The following is a 20,423-nucleotide window of genomic DNA, read 5'->3' on the forward strand; positions in this document are numbered from 1 at the left end:
AATAGGCAACAGGAGATGACATTACTAGAGAAGGAGAAAATGCAATCTACTGGCAGCAGCTTAATATGGTGACAGTAGTATAAATCCCTGAATAGAAGAGCACAGGCTATTAATGCCTCTCATAGAGCAAAAACAGGGCAAGTTCAATAGCTCCTCTCCCTCAGAGAATAGTAAATCATCATTCTCATATTTGAATGTCAAAGATGGTTGAAACCGAATCTCTTTTTGTGTTGTACACATTATAAATAAATATCATTTGGGGCATAAGGGATTGTGATGGTCTGACTAAAATAAATGATTTTGAGTATGAGAGTAGCTCTTTTCTCTCTTCTCCTCCTCCTCCCTCTGCCTCCAAAAATGGAATTTGATAGCATTGGAGCTTAAACAGGGAGAAAGTTTCAGCTTTATCTTTGTTCTTTGGGACAAATATTCAAACTACACGTCCTTCAAAAGGACACACTCAGAGCTGAGATGAAAGATGGCTATGGCAAACATAGTTCCTTGAGGGACAAAGGATGGGGGACAACCTGAGGATAAAAAGGCTCTTTCATGGGGCTGGGAATGTGGTTCAGTGGTAGAGTGTTTGCCTTGCACGCATGAGGCCCTGGGTTCGATTCCTCAGCACCACATAAGCAGAAAAAGCCAGAAGTGGCACTGTGGCTCAAGTGGTAGCATGCTAGCCTTGAGCTGAATAGCTGAGGGACAATGCCCAGGCCTAGAGTTCAGGCCCACGACCGACCAAAATAAAAAAAGGGCTCTTTCATTTTACCAAGCTCTGCCCATTCAAAATACAGATTGATAAATGCATATCTCCCATGGTATAAAGCATTCATAGGTATTTTCTTCCAAATGAAAGGCAATGAAGCTACAGACACCTCAGTTCTTATGTTTCATAAATAGCAGGGCCTCTTTTAATGGAAGGGAAGACGGCACTTCCTTACTGGCTCTCCCATCTGGGATTAGCACCAGACTATGCATTCACCTCTACATGGGAATCATAATGTGATCACAAATCCTTAAGGGTGTCAAGACCCATTTCTCTCCTGACTCCCATGATCAGATCCACTAGCTCTGGCCTCTTCATTTCAGCCATGAAAAAAAGAATTCCATTCCATACACTGTCCTCTACTGGTTTTTCCAGGCTCAAATCAGACTATATCAAACACATGTGCACACAGCCATTTAAGAAGAGGCAAACACCAATTTTATTCATCTAAAGTATATAGTTCTACATTTGTTAATATATTCACCCATGTGAATTCTCAAGACATTGCAAACTGGCATGGATGGTAATCCCACTGGTAACATTTTCCTTTACATATCCCCACTGGAGACAAGTTCTTAAAGGAACACTAGTTTGTCCCAGAACTTCCAGAATACTAGTTTAAATACTGTTCTTGAACCTGACCTTTAGAAACATAATTGCCATACCAATGCAACTACTTGTCCTTTTTTACTTCCCAGGGTGTCAGAATATAAGCCAAATAACCAGTAGTGACCAGAACTTTAACTTCAAAGCCTTTCAGCCAAGACAACCATCATTGTCAGGAGTTAAACTCCATCATGAGTTCATTTCATGTGAGACTACCATTTAAGATAAAAAAAATTCTTCCCTGTACTTGTTGTATGCATGGTAGCCTCTTCACCCGGTATTTGGGAAGAGTAGCATAGATACCTGTTAACCAGATACACTGAGAAGCCAGCTACTTGGTTCAAGTCCTAGCTCTGCCGCTTACTAGGTCCTAGTTCTGCCGCTTACTAGCTGTACAAACTAGGCAAGTTGTTTAGATCCCTATAAATCAGCTTCTTCTTTTGTAAAACAGGACAATAGTAGTACCTATATCTAAAGGCTGTCCCGTATGTTCAGTAGAGAGCTGGACAGGAAGCAGGTAGCATATTGCCAACATATTACCAGTTCTGTTTCGATATTGCTACACAAATAAATTGTTCCCTATTGTCCTTTTCTTTTTCTTGCAGCTATCATATTTTAGATAGATTTTAAGAGTTCAGCAATAAATCATTGAATTCTCTTTTCTATACATTCACTTAAGAAAAAGCTTAACATGTACCAATTTGTCAGGCTCTATTATATCTACCTTTGACATGAGAAATTATTTTTGTCAGTCAGTTTTTAGTTAAATTTATTCAGATGATATATAATTACAGTTTCCATATTTACAAAGTTCTCTTGTCTCTTGTATGATAAGGAAATTGTATGAGTTGAATGGCATTTAACTCTTTTTCCTCCAAAAAGTGCAGCTATTTAGATTTCCTCTGGGTTTCATAACTTCAGGATGTTCAGTAGAGTTTAAAAAATTATCTTTCTGACATACTGATAGAAATCTGGAAAAGCAATTACTGTACTAATTTTTCAGCCCTGCTGAAATATTCTTGAACCCCATTTGAATTATTGGGCTTCAGAAGGTCCCAATGTCTGACACACTTAAAGAAAATCTCAGATGCAGAATTGACTGTCTTAATCTACCCCTGTTTGCCTCCTGGATCTTAACCTCATTTGTAAAATCCCAGTTACACAGTACAGTGTTTAAAGAGGAGTAATGACAAATGGATTTATACTTAGAATAGGTGAAATGTAGAGCATTTTATGAATACCCTTCCTACTTCAATTCAATTATTTTAAGTTCTTCATAATTTGGAGTGGTTATTTCTATTGTGCTCAGAGCACAAGTGTTTGGTAAAATACTGTCCAAGGAACACTATGGTATGGAATATATGATTATAGGTTTTTCTCTTATTTCTGTATCTGTGGCATTCATTTCCTTTTTGTCTTCCTATCTTACCACCTGAATTCATTCTATTCTCAAATTCTCTTGCCTTCCCTCGCATCTTTATTCTTTGGGTTACTGTAGTAATAGTTGTCTTTTTTCCATTTTTGTGTCCCCATCCCAGGATAGGAGCTTTGGCTTTTCTAATATTACTCAGTGCTTCATGCACCAGAGAGTAGAAACACGGCTGTGCTGGACCAACAACTGGATATCATTGAGCTCTGATTCTCTAAGTGCAGCCAGGCTAGATGGAATCTAGGAATACATCCAAGATATACTCTAGCCAGCACACATCACCTGCTCTACACAGAAGTGTTTTCCAACTCATTTCCAAAAGGTTGTCACCATTTTGTCTTTTGTGTGCTGATGATTCTTTTGCTTCTTTACAGAAGAAATAGAGGGGGTTCTAAGAGTCATGAAATAAATTTCTCTTCCTCCAGTTTCCTTTCACAAAGACACTGACTGAAGCAGAACTATTCAACCCGCAGAGTCAGAACAATAAACTGGAAAAGATCATCAAAGGCAACAAGGCTACAGAAGGCTAAGAGAACACATTGAAGGGAGATTTACTAAGTATAGGAATTTTACTGAGTTTTAGAATTAGCAAAGTAGGTACACTTCTCCCCTGCTCTAAAGGGTCAAAAGCAAATAGGTTAAGGTATATTTGATTTACACAACAGATTTGTATGTATGTGTGTACCTGGCACAGACAGGTAGGAGAAAGTGACTTACACTGGGGATGGTCACCTAATTCTAGAAGAATTAGTACATCAAGAAAAGTAGTAAAATTCCAACCCAGAAAGATAGCAAGATTAAGATTGCTGTATTTCCATTTTTTATTTTGAAAAGATTACCTAGCTATAAACATGCAAGACAAGTAGAAATGCCAGAAGTAGATAGGTGGTATGGAAAATTAGGAAATGAGAGTTCAAACAAGACTATTGTAGCTACCTAGACAAGTACTCAGATGAGGCAAAGGCAGAAAGAATGGAGTGGAAAAGGCAGAATGGAGGATACTAAGGGGTAGAATAGGTAGAGCTTTGATTTTGAAGGCTGACAGAGGAATCAGCACAGCCCTACCCCAGGTCTTGGTCATGTGAAATAAGCCAAGCTCATGAGTCTATGAAGGAAAGTGGTGGATCATCCCCTAAGTCCTTTTTTAAAGAAATAGAAGAGAATTGAATAGTTTACCAATTTAAGACTGCATAATAAATGTACTTGTAACCCTCACGGTAGGTTTGGCAGGATTTTATCAGAAAGTACCTTTTGCTGGATTTGGTAAACATAATCATTCAATCTGCAGAGAAACAAAAATATACCCGAGATGTTAGGTGTGATTGATGAAAATTCCAGTTTCTCAACTCTATGACTGTACCTTCTAAAAATTACTAAGAACCTGTTTTAGAAACTCAAAGAGCACAAGCAGATTTAGGGAAGTAAGAAATGTTAAAAGGATGGTTTCAGATATTCTATGTCTGTGGTTATTTAATTCATCAGAAGAATAGTATTTTCTCTCTTGAAATTCCAGCTGAATATTTTGTCCAGCTCTAGATAACATGTTAAATATTCAGCTAGAATTCTTGAGTTGATGCAGGTAATATTAGAAATAAAAACGTGAATGATTAATATTTATTAAATACTACATGCCAAACACTGTGTTAGGCATTTTACATAGGTTAACTTATTTTCCATATAATTGTATAAAACAGATCCATAGAGCTGTAACCTATCCATGTAACTATCATGCTAAATCATGACGCTGGAGAAAGAAGGAATTCAGATAAAATATCCAAGTTCAGATTTATTTTAAGATTTTTAGTGAGGATTTTAAAATATACTATTAAAAGGATGCTCATGAAGGCAGGAAATCTTTTTACCACATTGTTTTCTCTTGTCTATATTGCTCCTGGTTATTCTTTGAAAATGCTTTTCAGAAATCTGCTTCTTCTGTCTGTACTTTCCCTGCCCTTAATCTACCTCAAAAAGAAAGAAAGCAGAACAGTACATCCAGGACCCATTTTTCTTGTTTGGTCATCCAGAGCATGTAAAATATGATGAGATACGGCTTGAGTCAGCTCCTTGCAGGACAGAAATCAGTTACCACAGATATTGCTAGGCAACACTACAGAGAAGCTGACTGCAAATTAGAGGACAAATTTTATAAGAAGTTGGAGTATCTGGGGACTCACTTGGACATTTTATTGTGAACCATCTGGATGATCCACAGTAATGACCACACATTTTCCATGCACTGTTCAAGGTTGATAATTCCCACATAATTGTTCTGATACCTCCTTCTGTGATCCTAACCTACCTTTCAGAACTTTCCGCTGTATTTTCCATAACCCACCTGTTTGCCAGCAAGATAATTGGGCATAGTTACACCTCATAAGCAACTTCTATGCCTCCTCTAAATAAAATTTAAAACATGAACAAAAAATCACTCTCTTGGCTTACATAATGGCTAGAGCTGTCTAGGGATGAATAATCACAGTGGAGGGAACTAGTCATGAGATTATTGCAGCTCAATCTACCCACATGAGCACTACCATGGTGGTCCCAGAGGAGCCTGAGGTAATGAGCCTTATCCAGTTCGAAGCCAGAGATGAGCAGACTATGGTACCCTTTGCCCAGTGAAGGACATAAGCTTCAAAAGTCAAGGATAAAAGCCTTGACCATTTGAAAACAAGTGAGAGGTTATTCATTTATTCCATTAGGAGTTATAAAAAAGCTAGATGGAGAAACCTACATTTTTTGTGTGCCAGTCCTAGGGCTTGAAATAAGGGTTTGGGCACTTTTATTTTTTTTTCTTCAAGATTAGTGCTCTAGGGCTGGGAAGTTGGCTCCGTGGTAAAGTGCTTGCCTTGCATGCGTAAGGCCCTGGGTTCAATTCCTCAGCACCACATAAGCAAAAAGAAAAAAGCCGGAAGTGGCACTGTGGCTCAAGTGGTAGAGCGCTAGCCTTGAGCTGAAGAGCTGAGGGACAGCGCCCAGGCCCAGAATTTAGGCCCCACGACCGGACCCAAAAAAAAAAAAAAAAAAGATTAGTGCTCTACTATTTGAGCCACAGCTTCATTTCAGGCTTTTTTTTTTTTTTTGGTAGTTAATTTGATATAAGAGTCTCACAGACTTCCCTACCTGGGCTGGCTTTGAACCATAATCCTCAGAACTCAGCCTCCTGAATAGCTAGGATTACAGGCTTGGTACTTTTAAACCAAGGGCTATAAATTAATGAGTCAAATATAGATCAGTGTTATTGTTCATAGCTTATAACTTCTTGGCAACATTTAACAATCATATTTTACATTAAAAATGCAGATATCTGGGTTTCCATTAAATAATCAAAAGATCTGCCTTCATTCCCATTAAGTTTTAGAAAAGGCCTGAGTGGCCCATGTCTCTTTCTGAGCTTGCACTATCTACTTTTCCATAATCCACACCATACCCCATTGTTTCCACAACGCATCTTACACACCTTCATCATACCTGCCTCCTGTCGTTTACTGGTGCCTTATCAAGATATTTATTATATTCCAGGTCCTGGACCAGATGCTGGGGTCAATCTGATTCCCCACTTGGCCACCAATGTGACACCAACATTTCTTGGAGGCTTGGGTCTCAGAACAGTATCCACATACAGACATAAACACGACTAGCTATTAGGGAGACAGAAATGGCAGCAATAACAAAACATTGTGCTGGGTCTGTAGGAAACTGGAGGCAAGAGAGTGAGGATTTCATAAGGGAGTTAGGCTCAGCATGAAAATCAGTGGCATCTCCTTAAAAGGCAGCCATATGTGTGGAAGCATATGGTATGCATGCATGTATATGTCTGTGTATGTGTGTGCATATGTGCAAATGTTCACTAATCCTACTCGTAACTTGATAGCTGATACAGGATTATTGCCTTCATTCATTTTCTTCTGCCATAACTGATTAGCTGAGACTGAATAATTTATAAGGAGCAGAACTATATTTCTCACAGATCTGCAGGCTCACAAGGCCAAGATGAAGGCCCCAGCATTTCTGGTATCTGGTGGAACCTCATCTCTGCTTCCAAGATGAGGCCTTAAAGATGTGTCTTGGCAGAAATAATGCTGTCTTTTCAAGGCAAGAACAGGAGACCCACTCTCATACACCCTTTTTACGGTGATGTTGGTCCATCATTAAGGGCAGTCTTCATGATCTGAACACCTACAAATGCATGGCTTTTACTGTTGCATTTGAAATTGTTTCCAATTCATGAACTTAGGAGCATTCTTTCCAACTATGCCAATTCTCCACAGCATCATCCTTTTATTTCCATTTGCAAAGTTGATGCCTTGCCTCCAAAAGCCTCCTTGAGAGGGTTGATTCTCATGAAACAGACAGACACACTCATTAGCATAGATTTGGAAGCATTCGATGTGAAAAGAACCCCATGGAGCAAAATCCTCTCTGTTAACGCCTCGCATATGACGTATGCTTGAGCTGCGTGTTGAGTGCAGCCGTCCCCAGGCAACCGTGCCCTCACTGAAGAGCCTCTCAGGAAAGTTCAACACGAACACCAGTCCCTCACAGAACGAATGCTAAGCAGAGTTTCAGCAGTGAGTCAGTATTTTGAAGGCTTTTTTGGTGAGATTTAGAATCTGAAGGTTAAAATATTCTTTCCCTTCTGATTTGAGGAAAAAGAGATGAGCTTTTCCTCATTTAACCTCCATCTTTTAAGATGTGTGTGTGTGTGTCAGTGATTTCTCAAAAAAATTACTTTTATTTGCAGGAACACTTAAGAGAATAATAACTAGAGAAAGCCTTTTAAGGGAAAACCATTACTTTGTGATAGACTGTGCAACTTCTATTGGAAAGAAATTAAACAAATGGCTTAGAATTGGACAGGATTGAAAACATTTTTTAACTCAAGAGTTAGGTTGACTATAAAGAAATTTTTCATGTGAGTAGACAAGAAAAGAAAAGACAGCAGTGTTGTTTTAACCCTGATACCCTGCCAAACATTTTTTTTAAAAAAATCATAATGTCTACAAATAAGAGCTATGCTTGAAAGAGTGGGATGGGGAATTGCAAATACTCAGCCCTCATACAATCCATTTGCAAAACAAACACTTTTACTCAGTAATAAAAATAAGTTCCCAGATTTACGAAGTAGCCAAGACTCCTTCATCCCCCAGACTAACAAGTTAATGTAGCACAGGACTCGGAATTGCCAAGACAGCCTTTATCACACTGACCATTTTTCTTTTGATCATTGTCTCGTGTTAAAGGAAAGAAGCATGGAGAGTAAAATTTGACTGGCACATAACCTAAGGGCAGACTGGAGATAATTAGCATTTGAATAAGATTTAACTGCCTTGCACTGGGCTGGATGAGATGTTCTTGGTGGATCATGCCCAAAAAATGAAGAGGAGCACCAGTTATTTAAAAATGTTTCATCAGGAGGAGGCTGCAATGCTTGATAAGAAATGTACTCATTATCTTGCCCATGTAATTGTAACACACAAAATTTTAAAAAAAAATGTTTCATCAGCCGGGCGCTGGTGGCTCACGCCTGTAATCTTAGCTACTCAGGAGGCTGAGATCTGAGGATCACTGTTCAAAGCCAGCCCAGGCAGGAAAGTCTGTGAAACTCTTATCTCCAATAAACCACCAGAAAACCAGAAGTGGCGCTATAGCTCAAGTGGTAGAGTGCTCGCCTTGAGCTGAAGAACTGAGGGACAGCATTCAGGCCCAGAGTTCAAGCCCTACAACCAAAAAAAAAAAAAAAAGTTTTGTCAGGCATAGTATCTGTAATAGCAGCTACATAAGCAGCTACTCAACTGTGATCAAGAGGATCACAGTTCAAGACTAGCCCTGAAAAAAATCAGCAAACCCCATCTCAACAAGCTAGGCCTGGTGGTTCTTACCTATAATCTTAGCTACTGTGAGATATATGGAGAGGGAAAACAGTCCAAGACCCACTCTAGCAAAAATAGATTTTATCTGAAAAAATAAAACAATAAAGGATTAACTCCCCCACAAAAAAAATATATTCCTACAGACCAGTGCAACATACTTTACAGACATCTTATCAGATGCTCCCAAAACTCTCAAGAATAAGCATTTGTTGTCTATTTTCTCATTTGATAGAAGAGGCCAAGGCTCAGAGAAAGGCATGCAGCTCCTACGAAGTAGTACCAAGGGTGAGGCCCACTTCACCTTTATGGTAAAGTTGTGGTAGTGGTCATAGAAAAGCCACAATCAGTGCCTATCTTCTAATGGTTCAGCACACCAAAGCATTCTGAACATAGCTGTCAGCTAAGAGCGGGGTGTTTGCATACTTTATCTAGACAACATGAGGAGAGCCTTTGATGGAAACGAGGGTAGTCCCAAGTCCTCCTGGAGGAACAGAGACTCTGCCTCAAACATCTACACAATTTAGTCATAAGGACAGACACACATGCAAATATAGGAAGAAAAGAGCTGTAATGAGGCCAACTGCATGGATGAAAGGGCCACTTTTCCCTTCCTGCTCCCCTGGCTTTGTAATCTATGTTCAATTCCATCTAGATCTGAAAGGAGACAAGCAGATTTATGAAGAGATCATTTCATGAAATAGTGGCATCAACACAGTGAAATCTCTTTTGCCATTGGACAACACAACCTGATTTAGAACTTTTGGAAGTGGTGTAGAATTTGTTTTGACAAGCCTAGAGAGAATATCAAGTTCTCAGCCAGGCACCAGTGGCTCATGCCGGTACTCCTAGCTACTCAGGAGGAGGCTGAAATCTGAGGATTGTGGTTCAAAGCTAACCTGGACAAGAAAGTCCATGAAACTCTTAACTCCAATTTAATCACCAAAAACTAAATGCCAGAAGCAGAGCTGTGGCTCAGGAGCACAAGCCTCAAGCTGAAAAAGCTCAGAGGCAATGCCCAGGCCCTGAGTTCAAGCCCAAAACCAGCAAGAAGAAAAGAAATTACATTTCAAAAGTTCTCTAGATGCCCTGTTACATGGTTTCTCTTTCAGTCATCTCTGTGGTGCTAGTATTAATGACAGCTTCCTAACAATTGTCTGCCCTCACTGCCAAGCCTAGATTAGATATAGTTTCCATGGCCCCTTTACAGCTGAGGACTGGAAGGTGCCTAGGGGTGAAACAACTTACTCAAAGTCACACATCAAATAAGTGGCAGATCTTGGATTCAAACCTACAGCCCCTGACTTTAAATCCCATATGCTTAACTATCAAGCCCTACCAAACGGAAAACAAAAACAAAAATCAGCCGTCCACAAGTATGTTGCAATCTATTGTTGGTAAATACTTCTGTGATAAGCATGAGATGACTTCACCAAGATACTGCTGCCTGTATTGAGAAAAGCCTTGATTGTTAGGCCTTTCCCAAAATAAAACTAGCTCTTCAGAAATGTGACCAACCATTATTTTTCCCATCAGCTAACACTTAAATAATAAATGCTTTGGTCTTGTTGATTTCTCTACCTCTACTTTTCATTTTAATAAAAATGAAATTAGTTTAAGCCCTTCTATTGGCTTTCCATTTGAGCCATCAGAACGTTGAGGTCCCAAATGTGAGCAATCATTTTCTACCACCTCTAGAGCTTGATGGGAAAAGGTTGAGAATGTCAAAAGCCTCCAATTGAGGAGGAAAAAAAAAACTGAAAGGCCATGTTGGAAGAAATCTATGACCAGATAAGAGGATGTTGGTTGGGAACCCCAAATACTAATTTCTATCCAGAGATTCTTGTGGACTGGAGACAAAATAAAGCCCTTTGGCTTTGCCAATTGCTACATATGAATAAGAACTCAGGGGTACCTTAAAACGGGTCTTGCTGGCAAGATTCAAAATGAACAGAGTGGAACTTGTTGAGTTCTAGAAGCTGGGATACCTAGACCCCCAGCTATTTTTATGGCCAGAAAGCATGTGCTCTTGCCAGGCCAGGCAGTATCCATGATCTGAATTCAGGCTCACCTCAAACAGCAACCTCTGGGTACTGGGGGGCTGTTTCAGGCCATGAGGCCTTCTTAAGAAAAAGGCTTTCTTATGGAAAAAAGACAGGAGATGGTACCCAGAATGCTATTTCCCAAGTCACTGTCACTCTTCTGATCCTGGCTGCCTCATGCTCAGTTGATACAGTGATCACTGCTAGATGGAATTAAATAATAGCCTCTTGAACTCCTTTCCAACCTCCCTCCTCCTATCCTAAAGAAACTCAGGTTGGGTTGAATCCACTCTGAATCCTAATCCAAAAAAAATGAAGGTATTTATTATGGGTATTTATTATGGAGAATGTGCTAGTTAGAAGCCATGTGCCTGCACAGGAGACTTCTCATTCCTACCTGTCAGGCCCTCTCAGCCAAGCTAGGTCTGGATACTGGCTATCAACAGAGTGCCTGCGGCCACTTTCCCTAAAATATCCATAGGCTATAGACAACAGCTAGGTGTGTGATGGGCTGTCGCTTATACCTGCATGTTGTATTTGTCCAGGTCACATGTCACACAACTTATTCTACAACTTACCTGGGGCAGAGAAAAGGGCTATCCTGCTTTTCTCAGGATACGGCTAATAAAGTTGTCCTCTCTCCATCCCATGGCTGCCAGTCAAGACTGTTCTAATAGGCTACTTTCTCCTTCAGTCTTTTCTTTTTTGTCCTTTTGTCTGTCTTCCTTCCATCCTTTTTTTTTTGTGCTAGTATCAGGAGTTAGCTTTCCTATTCATAGCTGGTACTCTACCACTTGAGCCACACCTCTAGTCCAGTATTTGCTGGTTAATTAGAGATTCCTCCAGTCTTTTCTGCCTTGTATTTAGTAAACTGTAGTCATAATTCTCTCCGCCTGGGCAGATACCATTCTACTCCTTCCTCTGTACTGGGCTTTGAGTACTCATGGCATTGCTGGTATGCAGCTTCTCACTGCTCTTAATTTCACCACCGTTACCTTCACCATTGGTATGCTGTGTCTCATTCTTGTCTCTCTGTCCTATTCATTATCCAAAGAAACAGCTAACTATTGCTAGCCACAGTGGCAATAATATGTGAGTGTGAGCTTTGTCAGACATCAACGGTTCCAGTTCTATGTAAACATAAAGTGACACTGAAACAATACGATTGCATTTGTTTATACCTGCTTCCACAAGAGATGAGGTGAAGCACAATATCATCTGCCACCAGCAGATGTTGCGGATTGATGCATGGAAACAGGTGTGTGCATGCAGAGAAGGTTGCATCTAACAAGATGGATCTGTGAAAATGGAACGGGGTGTCTTCACTGCATAGAATATGGTTTCCAGCCAACCATGCAAACAGTCACTCATGTTCTGTTTTCTGAGCAAATAAATGTGAATGCCAGCAGCTTATTCTACTGCTGTAACTAGAAGGAAGAGAGGCTACAAAAAAATTAGTTGGCTGATGTCATTCATCAGCTTACTGTGAGTTTACATACACAGATATGATGTGTGGAACTACTATGAACATCTGTTTAATAGTTATAAAGGTATTTAGATCATTTACAAATTCCAAGCTTGTGTAATATTGCATATATAATAGACATCTGTTCCTCAAATAGTAAGTATATATATATATATACACATATATATGTATATATATATATATTCCACCAAAGACAGTCTTCAGAAGTCATGGGGGTGGGGGGAAATATTCTTATTTCAATTTCTTACTGAAGCACCTGAATCTTTTGTAATATATCTAACAAAAGCCAGACTAGGCGAGTTTTTATAAAAGGTGTAAAGATGGGTGATTTTTCTCTCCCAAGGCATAATTTTGTACTAGCACATGTTAGGTATATTTTAAGCATGTGAAAAAAAGACTATATGTATGATACAAATATACAAGAATGTTTATTGCATCTCAAGCTAGATCCTTCCTCTTGTATACAAAGCCATCAATTATAAGTTAATTCAATGGATCTCCAGCAGCTGCCTAAATTAATGGGCTGTGGAAGCCTTCTTCAGAATCACAGGGATATCTCTGGAGTCTAATTAATTTCTTGAAGTTTATTGGGAGACTGTTACAATCAAGAAAATAAATATTGTTAATCTTCTCACAGTGTTGCTCGAAACAATCTGGGATTTTCAGAAGAGCAAGAATAAAAAAGTTTCTATTTTTAAACTGAAGTAAAGGGGGGAAAAAAGCAATGGTATATCGTCATCTTCTCTTCCCCCACCCCTCCACTCCAGCTGCCATGGCACCAGCTGACTCAGAGCAACTCCCTGACTGCCAGCACTTTCCACCCCAGCTAGCTCCACTGGGCCATCTGCACTCAAAGGAAGGGCTCTTATGCTCCAGGCCCTCTGCTTTTTAGACAGCTCTGTCACCTGAGCCAAATGATCTTCCCTGAAAATATACAGCAGTAACAATTCCCAGAACACCTGACAGTGTTTTAGACCCTTCAGCATTGGAAATCAGCAGTAAACAGACAGTTTAAAACCTAGGGTTGTTGTTTTTTACCTTGGATTTTCCCCAGGTGGCTTCCATATTCTTCAGGAAGTTCTTTAGGTTCTGTTGGAAAAAGAAAAGTCATGAGGTGAACCGTGGGCCTACTGATTCATGACAAGGAATGCCAGTGTCCAAAAGCCTCTATATTGTTCATGCTCTGTCTCTAAAAATTGCAGGGCTAGATGAGGCCTGGGTGAAGTATTCTTGCCAAGTATTCAGTGTCATTGGCTGTTTAAAAAAAAAAAACAGTGTCCAACTCTGAAATGCAAGGCTCATCCCACCCCCAATAGAATAATACATCTTAAGTGATTTCCGAAAATGAGCCGTGGAAGCTGTCTGCCACATGGTCTGTGTGTGCACATCTCCATACAGTTACGATTGCCGAATTTGACAGTATAACTCTGAATCTGATTAATTAAGAATGTGTAAAAACAAAGTTCTTGCCTTATAGCTCGTTCCTTATCTTTGTGTCTTTTACTGTGATGTTGTAGAACTTGGATCATATGGAAAACTAAAATATTATGACACAATGACTGAAGAAGGTAAGAATGATTTTAGAATTGTATGCATCAGCTTTTTCTTTCTTTCTTTTTGCTGTTTTTCATTTCTGGTATCTGTTGCTTGCCCATGGTTGTTTTTTTTTTTTTTTTAACCTTTGGTTTTCCTCTTTGCATGACTTCAGTGACATTGTGTGACTTTATTATTCCTTCTGCATTTTTGTCTACTTTTTGCCATTGTGTTTATTTGGAATTGGAGACGTGCAATACCATGGGTAATCATGTTATTCCATTCAAACAATCCAAACCATCGTAACTGTATAACACACTCAGAGAAATGGTGTCATAACGTAGACCCAAGCACACACTCACTGTCTCAGTATTCTTTCTCTACATCCTCATATCAACATATAGAGAAACATCCACCCAGCACACCTGTGTCCTTCATTTCAAAGGCAGAATAGGTCCTAGTGAGTTTCTTCATTTATGCAAAAGAGTGAGAGATCCCAAGGGACCTGTGTACCTCAAAGCAGCTTGATTCCTGCATCTGATGCAAAGAGTGGTAGACCCTTGTCTTCAGGTCCACCAGTCCCTCCCAACTGAGAACAGTAATCTTAGAGTGTAGGTCACTCTTCCAGCTATTAGAATTGTCTACATTAGGGATCCCAGTCTGTGAAGTTAGCATATCATTTGAACCATTTTCCCTAAGAGAAGAGAATTTCTTTTAGCTATTTTTTTTTTCTCATCAGTAATGGGGTTTGAACTCAGGGCCTCAAACTCGCTAGGCAGGTGAGCTGTACCACTTCATCCACACCTACAGCCTGGCTGTTTTGCTAGTTCTTTTCAAGATAGGCTTTCAAGAACTTTTCTGCCTAGACCGGCCTTGAACTATGATCCTTCCACCCTCAGCCTCCCAGTAGCTAATATTTGACGCATGAGCCACCAGAACCCAGTAGCTGGATACCATATTTTTGAAGGGTTTGAATATAAGGCCTGGCACTTGCTAGTAGTTTTACTCCACCATTTGATCATGCCTCCAACTCTACTCATGAATTCTAGGCACTATCCCAGAGGATTATCTTGTCCCAGACAGAATCAGTTTCTCAGAATTAAATTTGTCATGGAACAGTGATTTGAAAAGTTTTCTTGTAAAAGAAGTTGTCCTACACTCCTAGCCTCCACTTCACACCTCCACCTTTTGACTAGTATATAGTTTTTGTAAATTACAAAAACCATTAGGGTTTTTAACATGATTTTTCCACACATACTGACAAGAAATCACAAGGCACCCTGGTAGAAGAATTTGCTGATCTTATCCTTCTACATGGGAGAGAATTTCCCAAATGTGTTGCATATCTTGCATTTAGCTTCCAGTATTTCTAAGCTTCCTTAGCTGGTCAAAGAGCTCCTAGTTGCTTTGCATGCAAGAAGTGGACATCTGACATCCCTGGGTAAGAGGAACTTCTCAGCCCCTCCCTCACTCCGGCTTCCGCACACCTGGACTCTTCCCTGTTGCTATTCTCCTGCTTTCACTTAACCACTGTGATATTTTTTAAGGCAGCAGACCACTATTAGAATTTCAGACCGGGCCCTATCAACACTGAGGAGAAATGCAGACCCTGCAGGCTCAAAGACAGAATTCTACCTGTAAGAACAGGCATCTACGCTCAAGACACAAAAAGAGCACTCCATACTTTAGGAAGACTTTTTACCCCAGTTGTTATTTTGTTTCTGCCTTGAGGAAGGGGACTTTTTAGCTTCTCCCTGTCACAAATCTCCAGTGTCTGCCTTTGCTCCATCCTCCCCTCTGCCTCCCACCTGTAATTCCCATTACCAGTGAATCCTTTGTCTCCCTATCACCTCAGTGATGCCTTTCTCCCTTGCCGATCCTTTATTTCCTCTTTTCACATCTACCTGAGCAAACATTGTTGTTCAGGCTCTCACTTCTGCTTTCTTCTCTACACCAGACAATCCCAGACCATACGAAGATAAAACAATGGTCCTTACAAGCTGATGATCTCACTTTAAAATGACTGGGTTTCCAATGCATAAATAAATTAATTAATTAAGTCTGGAATGGGAACTAGAGCCAGCCCTTAGCAAGACTGTCAGCTTGGGTTTAGTATCCTCATGGATCACCTTTAGCATTCCTTACCCTTCTTGAAACTCCCATGCCTTCATGAATAACCTATTGTGTCCTATTCTTAGCTGAATCTCCCTTCCCATCACGGTAAAAACATCCAATTTGGTTACTACCAAATTCTTTTGTTGAAAATTCATTCTGTGATATGTTAGTCTCTACTAATACTAGATGTTTTATAACAACTCGCGGCGGGGGGGGGGGGGAGGATATTTTACAGTTAAATAAATGGGATAGCTCATGAGTTGAGTCAAATAATTTCTTCATCATCCAATATGCTGCAATACACCACAACCTTCAGTCAGCCATAATGAGGGCTAGTGTGCAGGATATCTGACTTCTTTGACCAGAGAACAATTTTTGTCATCTATCTCCCTGAAGGACCATAGTTGGTGTGTTTCTTAAGGTTCTCATTTGGAACCCAAACTCATGCCAATCTCTCCATGGAATCAATAAAGAAGATAGTAGGAAATGGAACTGACCACCCCAATTGCATCCTTCAGCAGCTGCCTCCAAAACAAGCAGGCTTTGCAACCTAATTCTGGGATTCCACCAAAAATACCCAAACCCAGTCATTACCCTCCAACCTGATGCCAGCCAGCCATGACGTCTGCAAATTCTCAAGGGCTTCTCTCTTCTCATAGAACAATAATAATCACATCTGTGACTTACACCCCTTCTAGGCTGTGCAGTTTAGGGGAGTGTAATTCAGATGAAGATGCTTGAGGCAATAGCGGTGGGCTTACTAGCCTTTGGGAAATACTCCCCTCCATTTAAACATTTTCACAATTTTCGAGTTGTAGCTAGCCTTTGAGTAAAGCTGTAGTGAAATCACGTATATGCTGGGTCATTATTTATAGCCATTTCAGGATTCTGGACAGTGCGTAAGGCCAGTTACTTGCGATGCTTCCTTTTCAGCTCTTTTTCCTCTCTAAGTGGATCAACTGGGAAAGTGCGGTATATATGGCATCCTCACTGTCCTATCCCTGCATCCCTTGGTGACATACTATTTACCAGCCACCTGTGGTGATGTGGTCTCTACACAAGGCATTTTGCTAGGCCTGATAGATGAGTGAGCTTCCCTTCTCCCAAGGTCTAGATTTGCTTCTCTAACAAGACATTTCTATGTTTAGAAATCATTCAGTTCCAAAGAGGAATTAAATGATGATTTCTAAACATAGAAAATTATCCTATACATATTCAGGTCATTATTTTTTTTTAATTTTTAATGTTATTATAAAGGTGATGTACAGAGAGGTTACAGTTACACAGGTCAGATAAAGAGTAAATTTCTTTGGGGATAATGTCTCTCTCCCAGTTTTTCCCTCCCATCCCCACTTATAGATTGTATAGTTCATTTTCACCATAGTTCCCAGGGATAAGTTCATTATTTTTAAGCACATAGTACGTGCAAGTTATTCTGTAAGTGTTTGGGGGAAGTTAGGACCTAGAGGCAGGGATATTTGATTCCATGAAAGATCTCACAGGTCAGGGGTATAATAGCACAGAAATCACAGCAGCACAAGGAAGAACCGAAGAGTACCTTAGGTGGTTAGAAGATGATAATAGATGACAGGGGGGAAAGATGGCTTCCAATAGGGAAAGGGAGAATTGGTAAAGAAGGTTGGGTTTTCTGTTTGTTTTATCAGTCCTGGGGCTTGAACTCTGGCCCTGGCCCTGAGCTTCTTTTGCTCAAGGCTATTACTCTACCACTTGAGCCACAGAGCTACTTCCAGCTTTTTCTGAGTAAATTATTGTAGAGAAGAGTCTCCCAGACGTTCCTGCACAGGCTGGCTTTCAACCCCAATCCTCAGATCCTAACCTCCTAATTAGGATTACAGGCAGGAACCAGTGCCCAGCAAGAAGGTAGTTTTTTGAGTGGGCCCTAAAGACTCTGTAAATGTGAGATAAATTGGAAGAGACTGACAAGAACCCATCTATCTAGCCGAAAAGTTATGGAGAATCGATCTTTATGAAAGAATTTGGACCTAATGATGAATGCCTGTAATTCCAGCTACAACAGGAAGTCCAGAATAGGTGGATCACAATTCAGACAGCTGCCTATGCAGGGTATAAGATCCTATCTCAAAAAATAAACAATGCAAAAAAGTGTTGGCAGCATGGCTCAGTGATAAGGGTGCCTGACTAGCAAGTGCAAGGCTTCACATTCAAACTCTAGTATAGCCAAAGTGGTGAAGAGGGGTAGGAGGGGGAGGAAGAGGAAGAGGAGGAGGAAGGAAGGAAAGAAGGAAGGAAGGAAGGAAGGAAGGAAGGAAGGAAGGAAGGAAGGAAGGAAGGAAGGAAGGAAGGAAGGATAAATTAGTTAAGCAATGTACTTGCTCTCAAACATTGAACAAAGTCATGGCATTTGCAAGGTCTAGCCTTGAGCAGCTCCCTGAACACTCCCCCCCCATCTTCTCTCACAAGCCAGACAGACTATCATCTCATTTATTCACTCCCTAATTCATTCATTTATCAAAACCTAGAATGATCAAAGTGCTAGATTCTAGAGGTAAGGGATGTGATGCATGGAGCTAGATGCCAAGGAAGCCCTATGGAAGACATTTCACTCAGCCTTAGGAAGTGAGAGCAGTAAGAATCTAGGAAGCCAGCAGACAGTGTCCTCTCTGCCCTATCTCTGCATCCCTTGATGACATACGATTTACCAGCCACCTGTGAAGATGTGGTCTCTTAATAAGAACTGAGCACCTGCTCTACACAAGGCATTTTGCTAGGCCTGATAGATGAGTGACCTTCACTTCTCCCAAGGTCTAGATTTGCTTCTCTAACAAGACATTTCTGGAGACACAAATGTATGATCCTGGCCTTTGGCCTTTCAGGGACCTTGGTTCCCTCTCACATGGAAAGCCATTGTCTCTTCCTATAGTGATGCTGTGTGTTCTTCAGAGAACAATTTCAATTCTTGACTAAGTTAATAACCCACAGCTTCTTTCTCATTTGCAAATGCCCAAATTGCATCTCATTCTCAGTCAAATTTCTCAATAAATTGATCTTTGTTTCCTTTCCTAGTAATAACTCTAAATGAAAATGAAGAAAGTTAATTCAAAATAAGTAATGTGATGATTTAAAGGAGACTTTCTACCCATGGCAACATCAGTAGTCATTCTTAATTTTCATGGAGACCTGTAGATAAGCAGACAGACATCCTGACTACCATCTTTCAAAGAACTGAGGTAGAGAGAAAGCTGCCTACATGGTCTTAAACTCATGGTCACATGACTAAGGCCATTTGCAGAAAAAGTAACTACACTATTTTCATAAAAGTTAATTATTACTCATTTGCATAAGGAAAAAAATAACATAGAAAAAGTTGTCATATAAAGGAGTAGAATTTAATTTCCTTAATGAAATTAAGCTGCAGCTAACAGCCTCTTTACAAAACTGAGAAACTATTAATGTCCTACATGAATTGCTGATTTCAAAAGCACAAAAGCACTGCAAGGTTCCCTAATCTAGCTATTACTCAGTATTCTTTCTTACAGTGAAGTAATCCAGTTTTCTTTCAAAGAGAATTGGATTGTAGAGTATTCCACAATGATTTCCATTGCCCAAGATGTGTCCTCTAAAACTATAGTTCTGAGTGTGGTGGCTCACACCTGAAACCCTAGCACCTTGAGAGGGTGAGATCAAGAGGACTAGGATTCAAGGCCAGTCAGCCCAGGCATAAAGTTTGCAAGACCTCTTCTCACCCAATAGCTGGACATGATGATGTGTACCTGTCAATCCAGTATACGAGAGACTGAGATCAGAAGGATTGAAATTCCAAGCCAAACCAGACCAAAAAAAAAAAAGATAAAAAGTGAAACTCCATCTCAAAAAAAAGGAAGGCTGGCCACTGGTGGTTCGTAACTATAATCCCAGATACTCAAAGGCTGAGATCTGAGGATCACAGTTCAAAGTCAGCACAGACAGGAAAGCCCATGAGGCTTATCTCCAATTAACTACTAAAAAAGCCAAAGTGGAGTTATGGCTCAAGTAATAGAGCACTGCCCTTGAGCAAAGAAAGCTCAGAAACAGTGCCCAGACCCTGAGTTCAAGCCCCAGGACTGACACACAAAAAAACATGGAGCTAGGCACAGTGGCATACACCTTCTTATAGTAGGAAACAAATAGAAGGATCATAATCTAGACTTGGATCCAGGCCCAAATTAGACCTCTTCTCAAAATAAGCAGTGCACAAAAGGGCTAGAGCCATGACTAAGTGTTAGAACACCTCCCTAGCAAGTTTGATACCCTGAGTCCAAACCCAATACCACCAAAAATAAACAAATAATCAGGTATGATTAGTACAGCTATTTATAGCAGAGATTTTTGTATCTTAAATCAGAAGTTTATTCTTCTGGCAATTCCATAACAGTTAAAAACCCAGGTTCCTTCCCACTCATCCTGCTACTTCACCATCCTAATTATGTATGATTACTAAATGATTGTCACCTTCAAGGACACTTCATGGTCCAAGGTAGATGTGTTCCAAAGGATACAGAAAGTTAACCAAATAATTTCTACAGGTGTTTTGTCCTCTTTTCAAGGAGTCATCCTG

The 20,423-nt window shown here is 40.1% G+C and overlaps 1 protein-coding gene across 1 annotated transcript in view; it reads left to right on the forward strand.

Annotated features, from left to right (window-relative positions):
• Slc24a2 (solute carrier family 24 member 2) overlaps positions 1-20,423 on the forward strand; it is a 233,758-nt gene that overhangs the window by 160,835 nt on the left and 52,500 nt on the right. The window contains exon 4 of the mRNA XM_042692946.1: positions 13,717-13,767. Within this exon, the coding sequence (XP_042548880.1) occupies positions 13,717-13,767 (51 nt within the window). The remainder of the gene's footprint in view (positions 1-13,716; positions 13,768-20,423) is intronic.

This window comes from Dipodomys spectabilis, unplaced genomic scaffold (assembly GCF_019054845.1).
Source record: "Dipodomys spectabilis isolate Male_0828 unplaced genomic scaffold, ASM1905484v1 ptg000158l, whole genome shotgun sequence".
NCBI classification, from domain to species: domain Eukaryota; kingdom Metazoa; phylum Chordata; class Mammalia; order Rodentia; family Heteromyidae; genus Dipodomys; species Dipodomys spectabilis.